Below are 27,700 nucleotides of genomic sequence, written 5' to 3'. Positions count from 1 at the left end.
CCCCCCCTTCCCTTCTTCCTTTAATCTTTTTTCCTTTAATTTTACCATTCTTCTCTAAGGTGTGAGATCCCTCACTCGGCCTCCATTATTGTGTCTCCTGAAGCCCACCTTTCCTATTTCTTTGACTGTCTGTTCTTCCCAATGCAGCAGTGTCAGACTTCTTTATTAAACAAATGCTATTAACAAGGCTGTCAAACTGCCGGAACATGAGCAATTCCTATGCTAATAAAACCCAGTAAAAGCATGTCTTCGACTTCGCCTTCACATTTTTAAACTCTACTTTGTAACACCAAAGCACTCAAACCTTTATTTTTAAAATGATTATTACATTTCTGTAATGGATAAAGGCAGGATCTATTTGCCAGAAATACCATAAAATTAGATGAAGGCAAGACATATGAAATCTCCCTTGTGACGGATAGTCTGAAGTTTCACTAATCAGAGGAGTTCGCATAGAATCAAAATATTTTTTGATTAGTTAAGAATACATGCTACATAGACAATAGACAAGGAATGAAAAAACAAGAGTGAAAATATTAGCTAATATAAATAAAAATGGATTGCTAATCTAAGCGCAAAGATTTTTTTTTCCTTTCTCTGCTCACACTGTTATTCATGCCCCTAAGCAACTCACTGAATCTTTTCTCTCGTGCACTTTGTCTGTATTGGGAACAAACCAATATAATTTATCCCACTGGTACAATATGTGAGTTAGAGTTAGACAAAACATAACAAAATGCAAACATAATTATTTAAATGGGATTTGGTACATCAGAATGATCTCGGTTCTTTTTCCCGAAGAGAACACAAGCTATGAATTACTGAAAACGTACACACTTTTCACTCGCAAGCATTCAACTGAGTCTTTGTCTTCTTCCATTTTATATCATTTTCAGCTACACAAAAGACAAAGTAGATGCATTTCAAGTTGTTTTCCTGAGACTTTAAATCTTGGGTAATTCTCCTCATTTACCACTTTTCACCACAAATTAACATGCACATCAAGACAAGTTCATTATCATTTAGAGGCCTGTTAAAAAGATGAAAAAAGTATTGCACCTTAAAGTGCCCTGGATTATCTACTGGTTAATAAAATCAGTACTGAATAATTTCATAGCTCATAATAATCAGTTTGCTTTTCTTCCCTTCTAATCAAAATGCTCTGAAACTAAAATTTACATTCTAAGTAAACAAATGCTCACTGTTGGAAAGTACCATCATACTTGCTTTCTGAAAGTAAGAATGATGTCTATATAAAATAAAATAAACCAAGCAATTATAGAAAAAAACCCCTATGATATGAATGCATGTCGGTGCTTCTAAATACAGTACTTTGGGAAACTGTAGTTGAAAAATTGCTCTTAGCATGTAACAATCCTAGTTCAGAGAAATATGTCATCCGCATCTTACAGATTTATATAAAAGTTCCATTATTAATACATTCCAAATGTTTGTACACTACCTAGGAGAATAATATATTTCATTCTTCTCCAGCAAATAAAACCAAGCTTAGCATATGATTGTCCTGCTGACATGAAATTTCACTTCACATTAGCAAAGTGACAGTTGCTTTATGCACAGCCCCGCTGCAGAAGAACTGTAACGTGAGCAGAGCATTCAGACACATGAAAAACACTGGTGGCCAAACAGCCATAAAATAATTGTAAGCAAACATCAATAATGTCATAATGAAAACTGCAAAAATTAAAACGGTTGCTTTTAACACTGAACTCAGCTATACCATGGCTATTAATTATTAAGGGAGGGGGAAACAAAAAAAAAAAAAAAAAAAAAAAAAAAAAAAAAAAAAAAGAAAAAAGCGCAGCATTTGAGCTATAGGCCCGGCAGCAGTGGGGTACTTCAAACTCTGACGCAGTCTCACCGAGTTCAGTCACAGACAAGACAAATACAGATTGGGGGGAAAAATTTGGTAGGTGAAGATGACACCGGGAGAACAATTCAAAACCCATCGAAGTCTATGCAAACACTACCTCCTGAGTTCAGCACTGCCTGAGCTTGCAAAGAGCACCGAATAATGCACCACACGCTAACTCTGCCTCCAACGAACTCGGGTGCCTCGGTATTTTTTTCAGTCTCAGTACTGTATTAACTTAGATCTGCACTGAGGTTCTCTAAAAAGCATCTTTAAGCATAATCTTCAGAAATTGCTTTTCTAAGGGAAAAAATACTTGTATGTGCATTCACACTGTGTTTCTAAACACACTTGGAAATTTCAACAACAAATAAAACCTAAACACTGTAAAGGGCGTGAGGTAACCACAGAAATCCTTATCCTGCTAACGAACAATGTGCTCCTAGATCATGAAGTGTATTGGAAGAGAAAGCACCTTTGAGGTTGGTAAAACCCAGTGACAAAACATTGATGTAAAAACAGACATGGCAGTTTGGTTACTTATTGTTTTGTGATTTTTTGCTTTCTTTATGCCTTTTTTACTTTTCCAGACGCCAATTCACTTTTTGGCCCAAAATGTTTTGAAAGCCTTACATACAAGAAAAATCTCCAAATAACATAAACATCATGGCCTTTTCACCTGTCAGCAGGATGTGTCAAAACTTCATCTGGCCACGAAACCAAAAAAACTTGTCCTCTAATTGATCTTCTCCAGAATGGCCAACTGTAGCAGATGACCTTGTGCATTCAGAGCATTTCAATGCGTGGGCATTTCAGCATGTCGCTAACGAACCTAGCAATCCTAGCTATAGCTATCCTACAAAACAAACATACCATGACCTGGAAGGTGCGATCATCCAATCTACTTCAGAGTCCTTTCATATTTCACTTCCTCAGTTTTCTAATATTAATGCATTGTTGATTGACAAACACTGGAAAAAAGCATAGTGATAGTAAAACCACTGATTCTGTTCTAAAGTTGAGCATTCCTCCTGAATTCTTATTTAACAATCTAATTAACTCACAGAAAATAAGGAAAGGTTTTTTTCTGAACTCTACTTCGGTAGAACTGTTTTCCAAGATGCCAGCAACCGCTCAGCTGTCCCCCAGCCCACGCCGAGGCACCTGCCATTCACACCTGCACAACCTGCCTCGGCACGCCGCTGCGCAGGGTGCGGATTCCGGGCAAGTCGCTCGGTCCTCCTCTCTCAGATAATGCTTTCTCTAGTTTGCATCTGTTAGGGTACTCCTACACTTACAGGCAAAGCCTGCTATGTTAAAAACTATGTTTTATTGTCTCAAATGTATGTTTACCTTTGGTTTATTTTGAAATCTTGCACATTAGATATCCCATATAGACACGGGCTTGACTATCACCACAGTTCTGACTGAGTCGCACCACTGATTTTTCCTTCAGTCATTCTGTGGCTTTGAAACATTGAACGAGAACCGTATGGCAGTATGAATCTAAGAGGCTTTTTTCCTCACGAGCCGATTTATATTTGTATCCTAAATACTTCTTAGAGGACACGACTGACTCAGGATTTACTAAAAAGGCTCTGTATCAGGAGAAAATGTCTTAAGGTTTTAGGAAAGACATTTTGCACTATTTTTTTCAAATTAGCCCCAAAAGCCAAATGGTGATATAAAAGAGCTGGTGGTAAGATTATTTGGAAAAAACCCCAAACATTTGCTCTTGCTAAATTAGAAACTCGCAAGCTGAAGAAGAAAGGAAGGAATGCGAAATGCCGTTCAGTCACATCACCTTCAGGTAAACCAAGCCAGCCACTCACAGTTCAGCCATCTCCAGGCATAAGCTGTACCATACGCACTAAGCAACAAGAGCAGAGAAAGAATGTGAAGTATGAACAGCCACTGTATTTGCCACCACCACTCATAACCCCTGGAGGGCTTGGTCCATGGAGACCTTGGGGAACACCCCCTCTCCTTTTGTCCTTCTCCTGACATTGTCAGATAACACCTCCCAGATTGCAGAGTACACAATCTGTTTTCCTAGCTTCCGCGTCCCAAAATGGAAACACACTGCAGAGAACGGAAGAGGAGGATCCAGCAGGAGTGCGAAGTTAAGTGGGCTCAAAGCAGCAGTTGCCTATGCTGCTGAAAGTACTTATGTTGCTGATGAGCTTCAGGTAGCCTCAACCTACTACCACGCTATTGGCTTTCAGGAGATCTATTTCAGTGTTGTCCATAGCAATTTGACTATGTAGGGAAGAAGCAAAACCCAGTCTTGTATCATCACCACCAGCTAATGCTCCCAAGCTGCGCAGAGCAATACCAACTGATACCATCTTACACACGCTTCTCCTTTACCTCCTTCCAGGTTATTTTGCAAAGCCATATTTCCAGTTGGGAATGTCGCTTGATTGATAAGACTTTCCAGATAAGAGATATTTCAAAAAAATTCTAATGCTTTCTCTTTTTGCTGCTTCCATCCAGAGTTAGGACCCTAAAGCCCATACTGTTACGTTTCTATATCCCTCTCTCAGCATTGCTCCTGACTAGCCTTATTTTCTCCTCATATTGATAACTCTCTTCTGTATCAATCCCCACATCTCAAAAGCTACCTTGTCTTTTCAACACTGAAGACACTGCCACTTCACTTAGCTTTAATAAACATCTTTCCTCTAGGATTTTAAAAGACTTCATTTGCCAGTATCTTTCTGCAGAGGTTAGGAGTCCTTAGGGAAGGACAACCAACATGAGAAAATCATGTGATTGACTGGTGAATGCAGAGAAAAACCAAAACACAAAAATGCATTCAAAATATTTTGCCAAGAATCTGAAGATTCTTGCAGAGAATTTCTTCAGAGGAAAAAAAAATAGAAAGTTCGACAGACACACTCTACCACCTGCATATCCAAAAATATCTACAGATTTCAGCAGAAATATAAAACTTCAAGCATAATAGTCTCCTTCACAGTAAGACAAGAATCCACAAGTGCCCTCTCTCCCCTCATCTGCATTTCAGATTACGCTGTATGTTAATTTACAACCTTGAGTCATAAGAAGTTTAAGACAGTCCGTACAAAGATGTTTTTAAATGGAACAGGAGAAAGTTAAATGATAAGGTTACACCGTCTGCCCTCCTACACAACAGGGTCCACTTGAGCTGCTCAAACTGCTCACAGATTTCTGCTGGCTTGTGGGGCAGGGGGAGGTTTGTGGCTGCCGAAAATCATATGCCCTGATAGAATTAAAGCTGTCCAAGGATGTCAAAGGCAACAAGAAAAGCTGCTGTAAATACATCAGTGATAAAACAAAGACTAAGGAAAATTTGGGCCCTCTCTGGAAGGAAATGGGAGACCTGGATACCAGGGATATGGAGAAGTCTGATGTATTCAGTATCTTCATTGCCTCTGTTTTCACCTGCAAGTGCTCCAGCTACACCACCCACAGCTGCAGAAGGCACAGACAGGGACTGGAAGAAGGAAGAGATTTTCTCCTCCTCCCACTGTAGAAAACCAGGTTTGAGACCATCTAAGGAATCTCAGGCTGCACAAGTCCATGGGACCTGATGGGATGCATCCACAGGTCCTGAGGGAACTGGCAGACCAAATGGCTAAGGCACTATCCCTCATATTTGAGAAGCTGCAGCAGTTCAGTGAAGTTCCTGATGACTGGAAAAGGCGAAACATAACCCCGTTTTTAAAAAGAGAGAACAGGAAGACCTGGGGATCTACAGGCCAGTCAGTCTGACTTCTATGCTTGGCAAGATCATAGAGAGATTCTCGTGGAAACTACACTAAGGCACATGAAAACTAAGGACATGATTGGTGACAGCCAATACAGCTCCACTTAAGGGCAAGTTGTGCCTGATGAATTTGGTGGCCTTCTACGACAGGGTTAGTGTTGGTGAATAAGGGAAGAGCAACTGACATCACCTACCTGGACTCATGCAAAGCATTTGACACTGTCCCGCAAAACAGGCTCTGACTTGGAGAGACACGGATTTGATGGTTGGACCACTCAGTGGATAAGGAATTGGCTGGGTGGTCACAGTCAAAGAGCTCCATGTCCAAGTGCAGACCAGTGGTGAGCAGTGTTCCTCAGAGGTCGCTACAGGGACAGGCACTGTTTAGTATCTTTGCTGGTGTCGTGGACAGTGGCATAGAGTGCACCCTCATCGAGTTTGCCACCACCACAATATCTGTTTATTTTACAACCCCAGACTACAACGGTCAGAATCACCCTTTACTTCGGGGTTTCCTTAACCTGCCAAGTCATTATATTTATTCTAAGTTGCTCCTATGCACAGATAGTCCATCTTGTTCTACAGATAACCATCACGTTTTGGAATGTCAAAGTTTCTGTTTTATAAATATCACCTCTGTACGGTAAGAGGACAGGTTGCCAGGTTTCTGGATTTTTTTTTTTGGTATACATTTTCTTAAACTGAATATTAAAATCCTCAGCAGTAGAAGAGATGCTGGATAAAAACCAGATAAATCCTATCCCATAATGTCTTTGCAAGCTATAGAAGTAGTGAGGAAACACACAGATCAACAAAAAATTCACTCTAAAACAACACTTCAGAGGACCTTTTCTAACAAGGACTGTTCTGCCTAGCATAGTGGTGTCCACAAGAAACCTGCCACACAGCCCCCTGTGCAGGACAGATATTCTTGGATCAAGGTACAACACTGTTATGCTGTCAAAAGAATGAAGGAAGAAGATGAATTTAAGAGACTGAATTTAAGATGGAGGAGTCTGTCATGCAGTAACAGCTTATAAGACTTACAAAGCCGACATATAAACATAAAAAGCGAAGCTGACATATTTGATAACCACAAAGCCTGCTTATTCCAAATGTACTCCCAGTTACCGTCATTCTGGATTACACAACACAAAAAAACAAGCTCAGGGAAGTGCAGTATTGCAATGCTTGTCTCAGTTTCTGCGCTGTCAACCTCTCAAAGCTTCCCTACGTGTAATGGGGTCTCCCCAACCACCTGCCTGGGCAAACCCGTGTGAGCAGAGAAGGCAGCGTCACAGCTTCTGCCCGTGCGCCCATCCCACCCCTGCACTGGTAATGGGGGCCAGCGAGAGCACAACACGTCACAACAGTTTCTCGTGGTTTGTAGCTGAACGTCCTCATGGCAGACAGATGTTTTCTTTACAGGTCAGTTTTGAAAATGAAGCTGGGCCTCCCCTCGGGAATCCCGCGTCCCAAAGGCCAAGCGGTGTGGGCAGCAGACTTCTTGAAAAGCCCTTAAGGCAGGAAGCCAGCACCTCACCTGTGTTGCTTTGCTGCAGTTACCCACTACAGCCACGGCACAGTAACAAACGTTTCATTACACTTTGTTAATAGTAAAAACAAGCACAAAGGTTCATTTTACTTAAAAAATGGTAAAGAAACAGGCAAACACAGATGAGAGACTGTGGCACTGAGTCAACAGGAGAGAATCACATAACTCAAGTACAGAAGACATCTAAAACACAGTCTGTTGTGTACACAGGGATTTGAGAGACCAAATAACATTTCATTTTTCTGTGCTGTGTTCTGGTTGAAATGTCCACAGTCGAGCAATCCCAAGTACAAGTACAGGATTTTAGTCCTCTATCAATGTTAGATAATATATATTTCCAAGTCCCTCAAATTCAGTGTTCTTTCCTCTAATTAGACTGCTGCTAGATCTGTAGGCAGTCTTACAAACCACTCGAACCTTACTTTAATTTTTCATTATGAAGACTCTAACTGTTCATTAACTTTGGAAGAAACAGCATTACAGCTGCGATACATCATTCCTCATATTATTAACAACCGACTTTATAAATTTAGTGCTTGAAGCTGATATTGGTAATAATATCTTATGAGTTTTATTTTTGCGTTTGTAAGTTTATAAAAAAAAAAACCTCAATAGGAGCACACACAGTTTCCTATCCATACACAAAATTTCACTAACTAACTGTCATGATTTTAAAATTAACACTAAAATATAATTGCACCCCCACCAAACAAGAAACTATCTGCTATTAACCCTCCACCTCTCCAACTCTTTGGTGAGATAACTTAAGCCAGAATGATGTCCAGATTATCACTTTTTAGGTAATGAACTTTTAGCATATTGTGAATAATTTTCGTCGAAGGTAGCAGTTTCCGACAGAGATTAAGCACTATTTTAGCTCTGCTTCAATACTCTTCAAATGCCTGTTTTAGGGATAGAAAAACTCCAAAACAGAATTGGACATCACTATGAAATCAAGTATCACTTACAAATATTACTGCTAACAAGTATTTTTGTCCATAATTTGAAGCATTAATCCTGTATTTATAATAGTTACTATGTTTTCTTAAACTACCATTTTAAACCATCTTTTTAACTACTGGAAGTAGTTTTTAACCACTGGAAGTGGTTAAGAAAAGCTAGTACACTGTGCTAGACCAGTTACCACAGGACGGGCCATTTGCTTGAGGGAATGAAATTGATGCAATTTATTCTACATGATTGTCTCTTTGTTGTTGTTAACCGGACTTAACGTTGCCTCTGGCTTAAGTAGGAAAACCTAAAATGCAAATAATTTTTAATTCAGTACTTATACAAACTGAATTGATCAATGTATTTGAAAATACGAAATTGTATTGAACTGTGTCATCCTGCAACTAGGCATTTACTGGTTCATTTAATCAAAAGTTAAATGTTTCTAGCCAACAGTCAGCACACAACTCGCCAATGTCTAGGGAAAAACTGACCAAATGCTATTCCACCTTTTTCACATGGAATACTGGGAAAAATATACTGCTTATGTTTAGGTTTTGGTAACATTAAACCTTTCTTTACATTCTACAGCAGCTGTTAAAACTGCCAAACCAAAATCCCTCAGGTGTATCTCACCACGCAGGGAAGTCTCCATGATGTTTAGGTGACATATGAATACACTGCAAAGACACACTAAAAGAAGAAACAGTGGCAGCAACGTCCAAGCGTCAGAACTTAAGAGTGGATAGATGAGCTGATAAGGAAAGAAGGAATATGACAGTGGCACGCACACAGCTAGAAGACATTTACAACACTAGGAGCGGCAAGGCCCATCCTGGGCTGATAACATGGATAAAGGAAGAAATGTAAGGAGTAAATCAGGATGAATATTGGTAAGATCTTCCAAGCAAAATTTTTATTAAGCTGAGAAAGCACCTTGCATTGTGGAAGACAAAGGATTGACTTTCAAAATTACACTGGACAAACTACACTGAAGAGACATTTCGGTACTGATGATCAAACTGCTCCTCTCTCATAATCTACTTCAAGCAAGTATCTTACTTTGTGAAAGGAATGACGGTGACAACACTTCACTGTCGTAAGGGAAACAGCTAACTAGCATCATGGAACATGATGTAGTTACACAGCTCAGAGAACACAGTCAGAAGCAAGACAACAGGCACTGCTTTCGGTGGGATGTCAAGAACATTTTAAATGTCAAATCCAGTTTGTAACACTCAGTTTTTGACCAAAGATTAGAAAATAGTCCAGTATGTTTTCTATAACATTTCTTTAGGCGGGTAATTCCTCTCTCCATATTCTGGACCTGCTCAAATTCAGCTGAAATGAAATCTCCTACTTTACTTTTTACTGGATCAAGAAGAAACAGAGAACTGATTTTTTTTTTTGAGTTTGCCTGTATAAGCTTTCTGCCTCCATTTAACAAGGTTCTATCATGCACACACACACATAAATATCTGAGACCCATTCTATACCATATATAAGAAAAAGCATTCCTTAGAGAGACTTTTCTCCAAACAGTTTTAAAAGATCTCTTTTCACTCCGACCAGGATACAGGCATTGCCACCAGCAGAGGAGCAGGAATCACAAACAGCTATAACCCAAATATTCTACAGAACTGCAAGGAAATGTAAGCAAGTAATTACAAATAAACTGCTTACATTCATGCAACTTGTTTGGCAACAGCAGTACAGCATAAGGAAAGCTGCTACAATTCATAACAGCATCTTGTAATAAAACAGCTTTATGCATCCCTCTCAAACTGTTTAGTGCTCAGATCTCATCAGATGGCTGAGTAAGCATTACACTTCGGGACAGTAAATCTCTGTTTCCAATATGGTCTACATTCACAGACATGTACTTTCGCATTCACTGTAAGACACTTCCAGCTAAGCACTCATATAAAAAGAAAAAGCAATATAGAAAAATATCTGCATGCTATTTGTCTGGTCAGCTATCTAGACTCTGAAAATATTTAGGAACCTTGAAGGACAAGCAGCTCAACAGGCACTAACTTATACCAGAAAAAACTAATCTGAAGTTTGGATTTACAAACATGAAAGCAGTATCAAAGTGCTATCTTTATACATGTCACTGTCTCTTCAACGTGTCTTTATCCAGGTCACTGAGGCATATACGGCATTGCTATTGTACACTTTGCTTCCTTTACAGAAAACCTATAAAATAGGAAATGATTTAGAAATGAGCAATAAATCTGAATTCATGGCAGATGATACTATACAGGCAGATGTTTGAGGAGTTCTACCTACATAGATAGATGGAGCTAACAGAAAAGACAACTGGCGTAACTGCAACATCTAACTGAATCTATAAAGAAAAAATGCTGGGTGTTATTGGTGTTCCAGTAAAACAGAAAAGGGCATCCCCAACCCTAATTGAGCAGCTGAAGCCAGTTTCTAAAATCCAAAGCAAAGCTGGCATCTTCTTTTAACATAAAGGTTGGCTTCCCGCAGACGCTGCCTGCCCGTGGAAATGACGGATTTTCTGCCTATTGATATTTTCGAGACTCCAGAAAGTGCTTCATTCAAGGACAGATTACTGGGATCAATGTAGAAATAAATCTGATGAATGTTAATGAGCAACTGGACAGCCGGCCAAACGAGATAACTGGTAGCCCCTTCTGACCTTAAACTCTGAATCCAGGGACAAATAATATAGAACAAATAAAACATGCTGGGCCCTGCATTATACCTGCTTCTTCTTTTCTATTAATTTTGATTCCCATTTATAGGCTTTAAGCGAATTGGTCATCAGTGCTTTGATTCAACTCCAAAACATCCACGGTTCTCTACAAAAGAAAATGAGGTTTAGGTGGTGATTTGTTTGTTTGTTTGAAAGTTTCATTATATTTTTCTTACTGAGTAAACTGTGTGTATTTGGATCCACTCACAACAGCCAAACACCTTTCAAAAATCGCATGATCAATTTCAGATATAAGGAGAACAAACGGGGCAAGACAACAAATCTAAACATAGCAATAACCACACAGACCAACCAGTTGTTCACCAGGTCTAGAATTCAGTCCACAACAATAGAAACATATTTCTAACAAAAATGGGGAAAAAAGAAGGCATAAAACACAATAATAAACACAACAAACACCTAAAAACCTGTTCCCAATGAATTTGAGCTGAAAACTGATTTGTGCATTGGAGCAGTGCGTACACTGGTGTTTAACCCATCCTCCATACACTACAAAAATACACAAATGTCTAACCCCTTCCTTATCTTCCTGAAGAGGCAGACCTTAAAAACATCTGGTATCAGAGAGTTTAACAATGTGTAATCCAAAATAAATGCTCTTTCAGTTTAAAATGTATGGATTTCCATTTTACTTAAATAGTTCTTTCTTCCTGTATAATGAGGAAGGAGAAGGAGAAGGAGAAGCAAATGGCCTAATTTCTCTTTTCCAGAAAACAAGCTTTAGAAGGGTTCCCAAGTTCACAGCAGAAGCAAAACAATATTCACTAATGCAAATTCTGGACTCCATGACTTCTAAAGACTAATTTTCTGGTACATGTCTAGGATGTCAGGACAAAGATGCCCAATTCAAACCCTGATCAACCATAAAAGCTTTTTAAATCTGAGATTTTCATGGTAATATGAGTATTAGAAAAGCATCAGAGTCTCTTCTTTTCATCAGTTTGGGAATGCTTACAAGTAATCAGCCTCCTTTCCAAACTCTTCTTGCTGGAAAATACGCTCTAAAAAATATCTATGTTAAACTGCAGGTCCTTCTGAAGACAAGGACCCAGAGAAGGTGAAATATTTGTAGAATTTGCACAAGTTAGCCATTTTTGTCAGTAGGACTAATCAAGAAATAAGTATTTTCATTTAAAGTATTTTATTTTAAAAAGAAAAAATATTATTTTATCTCCTTGTAGTACATTATTTCCCTTTACGATGGATTTTTATATGAAAAAGAGCATCCACATGGATGTGCCTAAGTATTACAAACTACTTAGAAGAGTGTGTGCCTGTGCATGTACAAGAAAATTGAGAAGGAATTATAGGATCAAATAAATATTATTTTCAGTATCCGAAGTCTTAGACTTCTATTAGATAGCTGAGCAAAGGGATGAGGTATTCAAAGAACAGGTTTCCTTCAACATTCAGACAGACCTGAGCATTTTAAGGTGCGCAAACACTACTCCTCGATTTTGAAGAACAAGATCTTTTTGCTTGATACGAATCTGTAACCACAAAGCATAGGAAGTATAATTCCTATTACTTTTGAAGTGCTTTTGAAAAGGAATTTGCATTAAAATAGTTACTAAGCCTATTCTAGAGCAGACCGAAGATTTTTCAAAATTTTCTTTTGTTTGCTGTGTGTGCTAACTACCTGAGTTGACAATGTCTACTTTATAGGAGCTATCCTTTCATATCGGGTTCACATAATGTTCACGTAACTTTGTAAATGGTTAAAAATCCCCAAAACCTAGTTTAACTTAACCATCAACTAACACAGAGTCCAGTGCAGCAGTAGTAAAGTAAGCCAAAGTTCTTTCTGAAATCTGACTAACTGTTTAGGAAAAAAGGCCTAAGTCTACACATACCTATAGATTTACATCAGAAATCCCTGCATTCTTCTTCTCTAATTTAAACTGTAAATAAACAAACGCTGATTTTTAATAATGATCATTAGAGAGAAACTGCCAAGAATAATAAAAAAAAAAATCTACTCCCTGAGAGAAACTGTGTGTACATAGAATTCACGTTATGTCTAGCTGCTTGTTGTTTATTCTACAAATACATATTATTATTAGAAGAGTATTGTTCTTCGGCACTGGTCATATTAATTAGTACTGGAATCCCCTCTCAGCATGACAGCTTCTCTATATAAAGTTTCAGAAGACACTATTTTATTCAACTCCCACTTCACCTTTATGATGTTCCCCTAGAACACGATGCCCAGTAATACCGTAATTGATTACACCGTGCATTTCACTTGCTACTTGTTTACCCTCGTTCCAGAGCAGTGCCAGTTTAGATGCCCCAACACGCAGTACCACAGCACCACCTCTGGAGTACATCTCCCGTCACTCCGTATCTGCTCTCCCAGAGCAGGACTCCTCACGGCCAAGATGCTGATCTAGCAGCTGGCTCAACTAGCGGAAGCAGTGAGAGTGCCAGAGTTACACCTTCATTCCACCAGTCCGTGTTAGACTGTCCGACCTCTCAATGGTTCGATCCAGCAGGTCTGAGCAACCAACCACACCCAGCAAATTAAGTCTCAATGTATGAAGATAGGAAATGGTGAAACACCAAGAAAGTAGGATGGAAGGGGGATGAAAGGGAAGTGGAAACTAAGAGATTATCTGAACAACTGGTTTAAACTGCCATTGATAAACCAGGCGGCTTGCTGCTCAAAAGGAAAACAAAACAAAACAAACCCAAACAGAAAACAGAGATAAAAGACCAAGAGAAAACAACTTTAGGGTTATTCCAAGTACATACACATAAGACTGAGTCTATTCTGTGATGTTTCCCTGAAAAGCCACATCTAAAAAGACTTCCCTCTCATTTTATGTTATTGTGACTCAGATTTAATATTCACTAAATTTTTTTTAATTCCTATTTATCAGCAGATCTTAATATTACAGCTCCAAAGGGCACCTGACTGACGCTAGAGTAGAAAGTGAGAAGAGGCACATTAGGTTTGGACTTTCTTAGATTTTCCTTTCCTAAAACCGTATTTCGGGAAGGGTGCTATAAAGGTTTGTACTTTTTTTTTTTATATGCTAGTCGAGTAATGCTGATATGTAGCTCCATTATTAAAAATATCAACATAGATGAAAGCCAGAATAGTCCTTTCATGTTTTTAAATCACTTAACATTAAGAACCACGTAAGCTTTTATGATTTGGGAAAGGAGAAGATGGAGGAGAGAGTTTTTATTCAACATCTTTTCTTTATTACACAAGGCATACAGATTAAAATATACATTTTTATTTCTCACTAATGCTGTGCTTTCCAGAGAAGGGAAATTGAATGCAGTTGCCTCATCTTCATAAATATTTTACACTGGGATCGGGTATCTCTTAGGTAACCATTAAAACCAAAGTCAGTCTTGATTCATCAGCGATGCAAGTTACGTGGGTGTACTGGTTCTAACAGGAAATTTGCCTTGAGGCCTTTTTCCGCACACAAGCGACTCTGCATCTGATTCCATGCTAAGGGCTTCCTCCTTCAGCTTCTGCCACCTGCCTCCAGCTCGGATTTTGTTTGATTATGTAAGTGTATGGATATACTGAAAAGCACATATTGCAGAATGCCACTCACAACCTAACACAACAAAGGGAAACTAAGATTGTCCTCCCACTGTAGCCAGAACAGAAGTAGCAGTTTTCTTTAATGTCTTTAATCCAAAACTATACATCAAACATTTAATTTTCAAAAATGTCACAGGTTCTGGAAAGAGATTAAAACTAAAAGCAGTAAAACTCGGTTAGATTTGGAAGATATACACTAGTTCGAGCCTAAAAGTTGAGTATGACTTGTTGAAAAGATGACCAACATCTCACCTTGGTGTTACTGGGAATATAAGCAGCGAGACAAACGTCTAGTTCACCTGAGAACCTGTAACAGCAATTCTCTTCTCTACACAGCAGCAGATTAGTCGTTGCTGAACACAAAATACCTGACCACAGTAACTTTAAACCTGAACAAGCTTAATCGCTCTCATGAAATGTTCTTCCTGCAGTGTGGTTCTTTGAATGTGTCCCAGTATATTATTCAGTGACAGATTTACAATGTGAGGAAGAACAAGAAGAGAAAACATTTGTTTTTCTCAGCAATCGGAGCTGCCCTAGCATAGGTTGTAAAAAATAAAATATAGATTCATCAAACTGGTTAATTTTCTATTTGATATTACTAAAAATACTGGACAATCTCAGGGGATATTATAAGGCATTTATTATAATCATTGTCAATACTTTTTCTAACTCCCATTAACATACCTATAGAGAGAAACAGGATACAAAGAGCACGTATTTTTAAGTGTAAGAGACTAAAAAAATGGAATCAGTGCTGACATACAGAACGACGTTGGCTGTTGTTCTTTACCGATATTATCTTGCCCTACAAGAAGAGATGCTGTGACATACAAAGCAATTCAACAACAGTAAGAAAGTTCAAAATATTTCAGAAGACTGCTGGGTCTGGTATAATATGATTATGGTTTCTAAACTTATTTTTAGAACTTCAATCATATACTCTAGCTGTTCTAACATTTCGCAGCAGAGATTTACTGCTAAACTAAATCTGACCTGAGCGGGAGAGAGTGGTCAATCAGTATAACTATTGGCTAATAAATTTTGCATCAGCTGAAGCCTCACGTTGGCTCAGGCAGAAACACAAAATCCATGAGCTATGAACACCAAGTGAGGAACTCTGGAATAATAAGGTCTGCAATCACCTCTTTGAAGCCCAGTTTAAAACTCTTTAACAGCTCAGTAGAGTGTTCTTTTCAGCTCAAGATGGCTACAAAGCATACTTGAAGAAAACTTGCCTTTCAAAGCAACTTCTTTAAAGAAGGGTTTTCCAAAATTCTCAGTTTTTGCCGTAAATGACATCTACCTTCACCACACTGTGTCAGCAGATAAATTCAGAAAGAAAGTATTTCCTTTTTTTTAAAAAAAAGTTTGATAATTGGTTCTCTTTGGTGGAAAAATACATGGCATATAGAGAAACTCGTGTTACCAGAAGATTGTAAAATATTCCAAATATTCAGAGGTGTCAGAACTATTGCCAAGCTTTTGACATATTCTAGCAGAAAGTATAAAAGTTTCTATTCATCTTAAAACGCAGCATTCAGACAGGATTCCTCAACTTTAAATAAATCTTGTAATGTTTGAATGCTCTCTCAGATCCGCGGAAGGACTGTATTTTTAGATCAACTGACTAATGACTATCCAGTGCAGGTATTAAATACGTTTCTATCTATATCAGGGGAAATCTCAGACAAATTAACAGCTCAAGCACACACCAGACCTGACACTTTAGCCAAGAATCCAAACACCTGTTCTGAAGATGACTGGAAAATAAGCTTGACAGGAAAATACTAAACCTATTCTGAATTACTTAGTACAAGTATTACTACTGATGTGTTAAAAGCCGATGTGTTAGAAGTGGGAACGTTATTACTTAAAAAGCATTTTTTACATAGGTAAACATCCTGGGAAAATCACAGCAGAAGTAATGCCACATTAAGGTACTTCAGGTAATATACAGCCATGTCACCCCTCACGCCTCTATTCCAAAACTTCCAAATACTGGACTAGAAAGTAGCATCTACCGCAAAGAGGAACTTTCTTTGGTAGGGACATTTGTCAACGATTAGCACAAAAAGCTGAATTTCAAAACATGCAAATGGTGACAAAGTTTTGAAGTTGCATTCTCAGAGCTGAACTTCACTAACACTCCACTTGCGTATCAAATGCTTTTTTTCACCCTAGCTTAGAGAGGTATTTATACTTTGGAGATCTGCTTTCTCATGCAGAATGAGACAAACAAGTCAGAACAGAAGGACTGTGAAATACTAAAGCAAACCAAGAAGTTCTGTTTCAGACTTCTGAGCTCTGAACATAGTTTTGTTATTAGCATTTCACTGACAAACCATCATAAACAAAAATGAAAGTAGTACAACTTGGTCTTACGCTTTACAGATTTTCAAAAGCCAGTAACGTATGATCAGGCAGCAGCCAAAACCAGCTGCTTTGAGCAGTTCCAGTGCCATGGTTAAAGCCAATACTTTCCATTAAGTCAAATGCATAATGCTTTACTAACAGAAGAGACAGAATATTAAGGAAAATATCTAAAATTGCTTAAAAAATGTCAAGCCTTTTTATAACAAGAATAAAAAAAATCTCTAAAGACTATTTATTTTAAGCATGTTTATTTCCTACAGAATTTAATCCCATCAAAACACCCACTCAAATTTAGAATAAATTTCCATTTATAAATTCCTAGACATCTGCAGCTGGAAACTGCATGCAAAAGATGTAATGAACAATATTTCCTACTATATGAACCATATTTTTATCCATATAATATTAATGCAGAAAGTGAGAACATATTCCAAGTCTTAATCTAGATCTACTTGCTACATTATCTCAAATTTCACGGAACTGCACACTCAGAAAGATACCAAGCTTTCAAATACAAAGAATCACCACGCAGACCTATTTTCTAAAGCAATTTGATTTCTAAACTTAACAAAAGCCAGAAAATAAGGAGTTACTGATCATAATATTTAACAAAAAACTTACTTTGGTTCTCTAAAATAAACTTTATTCATCTGGACATAACACCACACACTACCGGGGGAAAAATAATAATAATAATAAAAAATAATATCTGAGGATTTACATTCAGTTACCAACAATTTACAGTCCCCCTTCATAAAGAGGACAGATAAGAGCGGGAGGAGGATAAACAGTTGTCACATCAGTAATCAAGAGAAAAAAACCACCCTCATGAAATGCCGAATAACGACCTGGAAACTAAAATGAGGCACTTGAGCTGGAGCACCAATCATCCAGATAGGGAAAAGTAATATTTAGATGACTCCTGTACACAAAGGCTGAACAAGCACAGTGAAAATGGCTCCGGTAGCTCATATGATCTAGCTGCAGTTTGATGCGCTATCTTTAGGTAAATACCTACAAGCCGAGAAAGACCCTACAAGAACAGAGATTACCTCAGAAATAGAACTGCATGTTTGATAGACCACGCACAGTGCAAACACTTCCAAATGTCTGCACGCAAAGGCGAGAGAAACATGGGATCAGACACAGGTTCAGTTAGTGATGCCAATTAATAGATATTTTGATGTAAAGGTGCGTGCAGACACTGACTGCTGGCAGAAGCTGCATGATATATCAATGATAAAAGAAGACCTTTCACTCGACGATCTCCACAGGGAAGCGTGGCAGCTTCGAGTTTCCTGAGTCACAACATTAGCAATGTGCAGTATAGAACTACCACGTGCCATTAACATCTACAAAATAGTAGCATTTCAGCACTTAAGTACTGCTGGATAATTTACCTTCCACTGGGAGGGGCACAAAGGGCTGTACATTTATGCCTCACAACTGTCTATGTGCTGCTTGATATAAACCATGGCTGATCCTTCAACTCAAAGTAAACCAAGTAATTTATTTTAAAAACCGTATCTAGTTGTGGACAATGACAATTTGATCAGGCTATTCGGTCAAGTGTCCTGGTTTCAGCTGGGACAGAGTCAATTTTCTTCCGAGCAGCTGCGCAGCGCTGTGCTTTGGGTCTCCTGCGAGCACACTGCTGAGAACACGCTGCTGGGTTAGTTGGGGCTAAGTGGTGTTCATCCGCAGTTAGGGGGTTTTCAGTGTCCCATGCTCTGCCAGCGAGGAGGTGCACAAGAAGCTGGGAGGGAGCGTGGCTGGGACAGCTGACCCGAACTGGCCAATATCCCTCCCACACCACAGGACATCCTGCCCAGCATACAGACTGGGGGCAGCTGGCTGGGAGGGCAGATCACTGCTCGAGCATTGGTCACTAATTATTCTGTGCACCACTTGTCTTTTCTTGATGTTTCTTTTTTTTACATATATTCCTTTTCATTACTATTATTTTTTATTAGTTATTATTATTACAGTTTAGTTTAGTTATTAAACTGTTCTTATCTCAACCCACAAGTTTTTCCTCCCCATCACCACCCCAATTCTTCTCCCCACCCCACTGCGGGGGAGGAGTGAGCGAGCGGTTGCATGGTGCCTAGCTGCTGGATAGGGTTCAAGCTTGACATCAAGTTGACCAGACAGTTAAACACTGTTCCTATGAAGCAATGAAACCATTAGTGAACAACACATAGACTGACGATTTAATGAAACAAGTAAATACCTGAATGAGAGTGAAACTATCTTTGTGTACAGTGCAAAGGCATAATCACAGGTTTTTTTCAATTTAAAACATTTAGACTGTTAATTCATTTGGCATAACGGGTATTTGAAGCAAGGAACATTTTATATGAGAGGAGGTTACTTCATGTTGCTTACAAGTTCACACAGGCAGGTTATTTCAAATATTAGTTCTAGGATCTCGATGATGTGATAACATATTACAGCCAATTATAAAAGCAAGTAGAGGGGTTTCTCTCCTTCCAGTTTTTATGAGGTGAAGGGTAAGCAGTGGCAAATCAAAGTCAGAGGAAAAAGCATGCCCATTCCCGTATCTCAATTATACAGCAGTTACAAACAGGAAAGGAATTCTGAGGCACCTGACTAACAGTGATTGTACATTGGCCACACGGAGTTCTACCGTATCAGTGTTTTAGTTATCTTTTCAGTACAGGCACTCTGTTAGAGACAGACGCATTTGGGTGAAAATGTCACTAGTATTTCTAAAATGAACCTAGGAAACGGAATAGAAAGTTAACATGTTGGCCAACCCTGGGACCCATGACAAATACAATATCTGGCTAAGAGTCCGTAGCATTTGTGTTTATCAGGTGTTTTGAACAGTGGATCCTGGTTTGCTTCATCTACAAACAGCGAACTCTGATGGCATCAGGAATCTGAGAAGAGAAAGAACTTCCTACTTTAACACAGAACAGCTGAAAGAATAGTAAAATGGCATCCATTCTTCTACAGTTCTTTCATCAAAGCTCTTTATAACACTGCTATGTTTCAACAAGCAACAGGGATTGTCTACTGAAGACTACTGTAAAAGAAACCAGTTCTGACTAAACATACCTTGTCTTGGAAACTCATCCGACTCCCTGTGGACCAGGTCAGAAACTCGATTTCCATAGTGCATCCTGGTGTCATGATCATACGCCTTCAGTGTCTCACTTGAGCTGTAAGACTTCTGAGTTGGTACTCTGCAGTCTTCACTGTCCAGTGAAGAACTCGTATAGCGACATTCCTTTCCACACCGGCCCCTTGTCAGAGAACGGTGTCTTCTATCTTTTATATCCATTATTCTGGGTCAGGTAGGAAGTTTTCAGAAAAGCCACTCAGTCACTGTCACCTAAAACAGAAAGGATAACGAGTGAGCATTGTTGCTCCTGCACTTTGTTCTATGCCACGTCCTCTGACTTATCCTTGAAGAACAATGTGGCACACATCCAGAAGAAAGAGAATACCCCCATGATGCATCCTTAGAAATTGAATTAATTCTCTGCCCCCACCTGGGTGGGGGGCAGAGAATCAAATGCTATAAGAGAATTGCATTCTATCTAAATTCTCATCTCACTGAAGAGTTTAAAAAATAATGATAAAACAAGAACACTGTTATCTTTTGATTTTTGAATGAGCACTGATAACAACACAGAACAAACAGAGTAACATTTGTTCCTGTTATGCAACAGTACAAAGAAAAGCAGACTCAAAGCAGCTTTAATTATCTCCATCTTTCCTGCAGGAGGGCTTGCAATTAACAATGAAGCATGCAGGAGAGTTGCACAGAGAATATTATTCCTATCCAGCATTAATCCATTACAAAGGTGCACATCATCCTTTAACAACGTGTTCACAAGCATCAGCAACTGATTTTATTGCTTTAGGATAACGTAACCCAAGGCCCTGTTCTCAGCAAAAGGTTGGACCAGGTTTCTCCAGAGGGCCTTTCCAACCTCGGCTGGAATTTCTGCATTTTCATAATTCTCTGAACGCACTTTGGGAACTGGCTGCTCCTGTGCACCACAGAACATTAATAGATGCTCTTCACAATCCCTCAAGATGACCAGTTTACCCATTTCAGCAGCTGGAACGCTTCAAAACTGTGTAAATATCTTCTTGTTCACTGGAGCAGGAAGAGATAGATTCTTACAGTCTACTTAATTAGGACACCCTTACTGTGGCATGTATACTTTAATATATGCAGAGTTAGCATGCATAAACTGCAAAGTGAAAGATACTGTAGAAAGCAAGAAAAACATTTAGTACATGAACACCCAAACCACAGGGGTACTAATTATTTTGAGCTGTTATTTGTATGTACGTCTTCCCCTCATGGCATCCTATGCCCAGGTCTGCACTAGTTCTGAGAAATCCTCAGGACAAACCCTTTTGCTGGAAATTAAATACTTCCACACAAAAAAATACCGAGATTTGCTACCAAGCAGAAACGAGAACCAAGACTCTGCTTTTCTATACATGGTTAAGGAGGTGAGGAAATGGTTTTGGCAAATTTAGCTGGGACAGTTGAAGACATTTTTTTCCCAGCGTCCCCTCTCAGTTCAAGTGCCTCCTCAAAAGGCCACCCAGCAGAACGAGAGCGGGTCCTGCACACCGCTACATCCAGTCCCACGGCAGAGTCTTCACTGAAACTACCGAAGCACGTCGGCAGTACGATTCCTTCAGCCACCTCTGCCACCCAGGTCAAACTCCCATGACAGATGATAAAAAGCCCAGAAGGCAGTCATATCTTTCACTGCTGTAGCTGCTTGCACCCATAGGAGAGGAGGCCGTAACATTGGCATAAGTATTGGCTAAATCATTGCCTTCTGGCTGGAAAAGATTATGTCCCTAAGAGAGAATAAACGTACTTGGCCAGAGAAGTTAGTGAACTTGAGGAAAGGTTTTTTGGCATTATTTAGACTCAGTTTTGGGTTGTTTTTTTTAACTACATTTTAAAGAAGAAAGCTCGGTAACGAGGATAAACAGCTGCTTTAAGCCACCCACAGGTACCGTGCAATCTGTGAGCAATAAAAAGTGTAAACGTGCTTACTTTTTTCTCCTTTTTCTCTTATTTTTAGCTATGATGGTCCATTTCAGAGGGGGAAAAAAAACCCCACAAAACAACACACACAGAAAAGCCAATGCAGAATCAGGAGACTTTCAGCACTGAAAACTGGGCGGGTTAGTTTTAGAATGTTAGATTGAAGAGAAAAGATGACTCAAGTACACACTCCTGTTTCTCACTTCTCTGAACATCTAGTGGCTAAGCTGACTTCGCTGCCTCTGAGTGATTCCAATCTCTTCTTTGGTTCTGCAATATTTATCAAACTGTAAAGCATGTTTAACTGTAAAGTGTGTTAACACTGGTGGTACGAAGACTCGCTTGAAGTTCAAGGAGTTACACAATGGTTTAGATGAACAATGCCTAGCTCTGTTCTCACTTCAGTACTATCTATCTCATCAAATCCAGCTATCAATATATCACAACTCTAAAACACAGAAACAGATGAATACAGCACAGTATTGAGGAAAACCTGCCAATTACTCTCTGGATGTCTGCACACCACCGTTCAATACAAAAGCCTATTATTCCATACAAAGGAATTGTCTATCGGTTCAGGAAACAAACAGCTTTTTGTGTTTACGACTGCTAAACCTAAAGCTGTCTGGCCTGATTTCTATTGTTTATGAAAGAACATTTAATTCATTGTTACTATAGTTAAAAGAAGGATTTACTATGACTGAGATAAAGCTCCTGAGTATTTCCACAATATTAACTTGTTAAAGCACCTTCTCAGGCAGACGCCACTTTTTGAAATTGCTCCCTCACTAAACATTCATGTGCACAGTTTTGTGCAACTACCCTGCAAATACAAAAATAAAAGGAAACTGTAAGACAATGCTCTACTCTTGACAGTGCCAAGAAACACTCCTAAATCACCCTCATGTGCAGAACACAAGGTGCAGTGTTTGCACCGTCATTACCATGACAAGTCCAACAGGTTAGCACAAGAAAATACATGTTGCAATATGATAAATACATGCCAACAACTTTACTTTGACCTTTCATAAGGAAAAATCTTGTTAGAAGAATCAGACATCGTAATAATTTGGTGAATAACTTGATCTTTATAATACTACACCATTAAAAATGTCTTGAACTTTGCTAAATTTAAGTGATATTAAAATTTATTTATAATTTGAAAAACATTTCTTATTGGGGTTTTATTCAATGATAGGTTCATATTTATTGCAGTAATAATATTTTTTTAATGATTCTTCTATTAATTGAGGACAAATCCCAAGCATCTAAGAGTAAACACACCTATCTAAACACAAGAAAATATTCTTAGAGATTGTTTTCTCTTCCTCACCTCTGCTCTGGAGATTTCTATGAACAGAACAGTCAGAAAGCAGTTCCATAGCATTGTCAACAAACCACTAGTAAGATACAGACAGTATCTATACATGGCTTAAAATACGATGAAATGAAGTTGTATCACACTCCTAGAAAATCTGTTTCACATTTTTCTCATACTTTCCCCATATGGATGAAATCCCGTTTCAATTCAGTGCTAAACACCTGCCCTGTTGGACAGCCAAACCTTTATGTAACGTAATGGTGGACAGGCAAAACGTGATAGATGTGATAGCTTTGGGTAAGGGAGACTAATGGTGAGATTCTATTTGAGTTTAAAATTCCTGATACCGTGAATGGTTTATTTTGAGTAATTGACCTAAATAGTAACTGATAATAACTTCCTTTGTTTCAAAGGATTTCACTAAGACTGCTCATATTGACCCACTTACACCACAGAGTAGTACCACTACTAACAACTGCCTTCAGCTGCTTTCCTCACCTACCCTTGTTCTAATCGCCTATGAAGCAGTAACCTGACCCCACCCCAACTTTCTGAATAAGGTGTTTATGGCTTGCAAAAGGGTTGGTCACGTTTCAAAGGTGTATAGCCTCAGCTGACCTAGACCTTCCAGGGACAGTATATCTACAACAATAAATGTGACATGCTGAATTTGCTGCTGGTGTACAGACACATATTGCATGTGCCACAAGTTATTCACATCTAATAAACTGTAGACTCACTGCTCTCCCCATGTAAGACTTCTTCTGTTCATGTGCAGCACCTATCTACCTGGACATGACTACAGCAGTGCTAACAGGAGCCTAAGTGGGAAGTGTGCGGTAGTCCAAGGTCATTAAAACATCTATGTCCTGAAGAGACACAGGACAGATGGAGAAACAACTGAGATGCTGAGGAGTTAAAAACAGGTTTTTGTTTGGGGGGGTTAAAAAAAATTGACCACTTTTTGTCTTAGCAAAGCCAAATCAACAGGAGGCGTGGAGGGAGGACTCAAAATGAATTGCAATGGCTTAGTGAAGCCTACACTGAAACTCTCTTTATATGTGAAGTTGATTCATACACTGATATTACCTAAGTTATGTGCTCGCTTCTTTCACTTTCTAATGATCCCTTATCCTCCTAGAGCCCCCACGGCCATTAGAACTGCCACTCACAGCAGACAGAATGTAGTAATCACTTGGAAGTTCAAGAGAAAACAAAGCACTTCACATTTACTTTGTGCCCCTAAATAACCCAGCACAACTAGATCAAAACATTACAATGGTGCATACAGTATTAGAAACAGTCTTTCCCCCCCTTTTTTTAAAGAAGTACTCCGTGTACCAAGCTGTTCATTAAAGAACAGGTCTCTTAAAAGCCTGTACTTCTTTTCATCATCAACAATTGGAAACAAGCTTGTGATTTAGAGATTCAAATGCTGTTCATTATTTTATGCAAAGGCTATTTTTGAAATGAGAAATTCAGTAATTCAGTTTTGGCACAGTACAAATTTTCAGGGAATAAATAAAAGGGTTATTTAACTGCTGTATATTTTGCTGGGTTTTAGTATTAGTGAAAAAGTACATCTCTACTTCTTGATCACCTCTGCCTTTTAAAAAAGGCAAACAAAATGCAATTTTTTATTGAAATACTACTACTGTCTGTGCACTTTGTTACATGAAAATCACTGATGACAAGTATGCTGGTTTTGATTTGGGCCAAAAATCAAAGTATATTTGGACAGTCTGGTGTAATAATGTGGCCTCATTTTCCATTGATGTGTCTGTCTTCTGATTTTCCATATTCTTTTTTCTCCTATCCAAATACTGAATTTTCCTTATAGTTACTCTATGCATTGATTTAAAATTAGACATATTTAATATGACATGTTAAATAGCTATTTTGAAACAGTTTTGATGAATGATTTGAGTTTAAGTAATAGAAGACACACAGTGCTTGTAGGCATTCTCTGTTGTGCTATCCTACAGAGATAAACAGCTTTCTGTTTCTTTTTTTTTCTTTTAGTAAATAAAAGCTATAGGAATTATCCTCAGACTAAGGGCAGTCAAAATTGTAAACATTCAACACAATCAAACACTGTGCCAAATATTTATATCATATATGTATTTTTAGCTACTTAAATACACATATTTTTATTTCCAGACTATCTTCTGAGATTTCTGTACTCAAGGAACTTCTTACAAATCCCAGAACTGTTTAAACCTATTACGAAAATAACATCCCATTAAGAAAATAACATGCCATCAAGAACCGATTAAAAGCCCAGGAGCTACAAGAGAGCTTTCTAACAGTCTTAGTCTCACATCATTCACTGACTGTTAAGGATTAACCCTTTATTTTCCACTGAGTGTTGGGCAGTGAGGGTTGATACACGTGAGCACATCTTCGTCTCTGTACTGAGAGGCTTCAGAAGTGCAGGTGACCAGTGGACAACGAGGATGAATGGGGAGTTTCTTTCTTAATGGTACTTCACGTCAGTTGAAAAAGCAGCGGACAAACTCGGATACTCCTAAATGCTTTTAAACGTGGCCGGTCTGGTTTACCACGCGGGGGATGACCATAGATTTGGAAACCGTACCAGTAAAATTTCACTAGTAGCTAACTGTCTGCCAGTGTTCAAGGTCCGAGGCAGAGCGGGGCACATATGAACAAACCAATTAATTTTCATTTAATCTGCTGTGAACTGTGAGCCCCCCACCAAGAACAACAAAAGAAATAGCAAACTTCACAAACATTTGATGGGTTTCAGAGCAGGAAGAAAATCAGTGGCCTTTAAGCCGCCATCACACAAACCCAATTTACTGCCTTGATTAGCCCACACAGTGTATTTACATGATTTTTCTTGTGAAGTTATTTTAAACTCACTAAAATATTACTTGCATCCTACACATTTCAGCGGCTGGTCATCAAAGGAGTATGTCACCCACCCTGCTGATTCCCATCCTAGATGTCACACCAGCAGAACATTACTAGCTATAACAATGAGGCTGAAATTACAACTACATTTCTTCCTAGATACACAGAGGTAAAAAGGAAGTAGTAAAGAGAAGAAAGTGACAGAATAAAAATGTTTCTGTTTCCTGGAGTTTCTCAGCTATGTGAAGTTTTCAAGTTTTCCCTCTTGGACAGTGCGTTTCCTTCTCTTCTGAATGAGGCATTAACAAAACAATTTCCTCTTCTCAAACACTGCCCAAATAAAAATAAAATCAGGTTCTACCTGGGGATAATGTATCGCCACTCCTAACTCAAAGCTATTTCCACATATTAGGCTTTAGGACAGCCAGGAAAGCTACATCTGTATTACCCTTACTCTACAGACAAAGTTAAACTCCGAAAGGGGAAGTGTCCCACCTGAGGTCGTACAGCAAATTTGCTCCACACTGGGAACCCTGAGTGCCAGAGCTTGGTTTGCCCCTCCCAGTGTAATTTTATCTACATACTTCCATCATTCTATGCAGTCAGATTAAAAAAAAGAATCAAGTTACTATAGAACAATACAAGCCAGCTTCTCAATTAATGTAATTACTTAAACTTAGTGGATCTGAACAAGTTCGTGAAATAGATTTAAAGACCAAATAGGAACTGGCCACTTCAAAAGACTAAGTTTGTTAAAAATAATTGCTAAAGAACATTGTTACTCTTCTACTGCCTAGAAAGAACAAACAATACTATTATCTACTGCTAAAGTGCTGTTAATGAAGAAAGGTAGAATAATTTATCATTGCATAATTAACACAATGCAGTTAAGCATGCTTTAACGATTCTGTATAATAGTGTCCTATCACTAGAGAATACTTTTGAATCAGGAAATAATTGTCTAAATAATTTTTGATTAAGTCTTTGATCAAACTGATCAACATTTATAAAAATGAGATAGATCTAAATACCCATGCAATGAATGACAATTTGCTTCATTTAATTGTCCATTGGCGATGTTTATTTTCCTTCTAATCCTAGGGTAGAATGCTGTCTTTAATTAACTTAATGGGATTATTAACCTGACTAGCAATGGAGCCAAGACATCAAGCTAGATGGAGCACAAGTCTTGCTCCAGCCGTTCCCCTTCTCTTCTGCTCTCACCAACATTTAGTCACTAGTTCATTTAGTATTTCACCAGCATTTTCTCGAATTCTCTCCTCTTGTCAGGCTCCTTGTTTTTTTCTCAAAATCTTTTTCTATTTTTTTTTCCCTCAAACCCCTTATTTATCCCCATAGTTTTAGTTACGGATTTGAATGCTGTTCATTTCCACAAGACTTTTCCCTCACACCCAGGCTGATCCATCAGCTGTCTCCATAAACTCCTGGGCACGGCCCTTCCACGTGAGACTCAAGGGTTTTGATTTTTCACATGACTGTGCTATAAGATTGGAGAAATATAAGTGACATGAAAGGACTTGTGCTGTTCTTGTACCCAAGCAGGTCCAATGCCAAGAACTGTAAGACAGTTCCTTCCTAATTCTTCTCCACTTCCTTATGTTAAAACATTCT

The 27,700-nt window shown here is 38.7% G+C and overlaps 1 protein-coding gene across 1 annotated transcript in view; it reads right to left on the bottom strand.

Annotated features, from left to right (window-relative positions):
- LOC104493596 (teneurin-2-like) overlaps positions 1-20,130 on the bottom strand; it is a 44,377-nt gene extending 24,247 nt beyond the window's left edge. Inside the window, exon 1 of the mRNA XM_010136311.1 lies at positions 19,905-20,130. Within this exon, the coding sequence (XP_010134613.1) occupies positions 19,905-20,130 (226 nt within the window). The remainder of the gene's footprint in view (positions 1-19,904) is intronic.
- Positions 20,131-27,700: the final 7,570 nt, after the last annotated feature.

Source organism: Buceros rhinoceros, unplaced genomic scaffold (assembly GCF_000710305.1).
Source record: "Buceros rhinoceros silvestris isolate BGI_N320 unplaced genomic scaffold, ASM71030v1 scaffold8505, whole genome shotgun sequence".
Taxonomy (NCBI): Eukaryota; Metazoa; Chordata; class Aves; order Bucerotiformes; family Bucerotidae; genus Buceros; species Buceros rhinoceros.
This window is presented reverse-complemented; position numbering and strand designations above follow the sequence as displayed.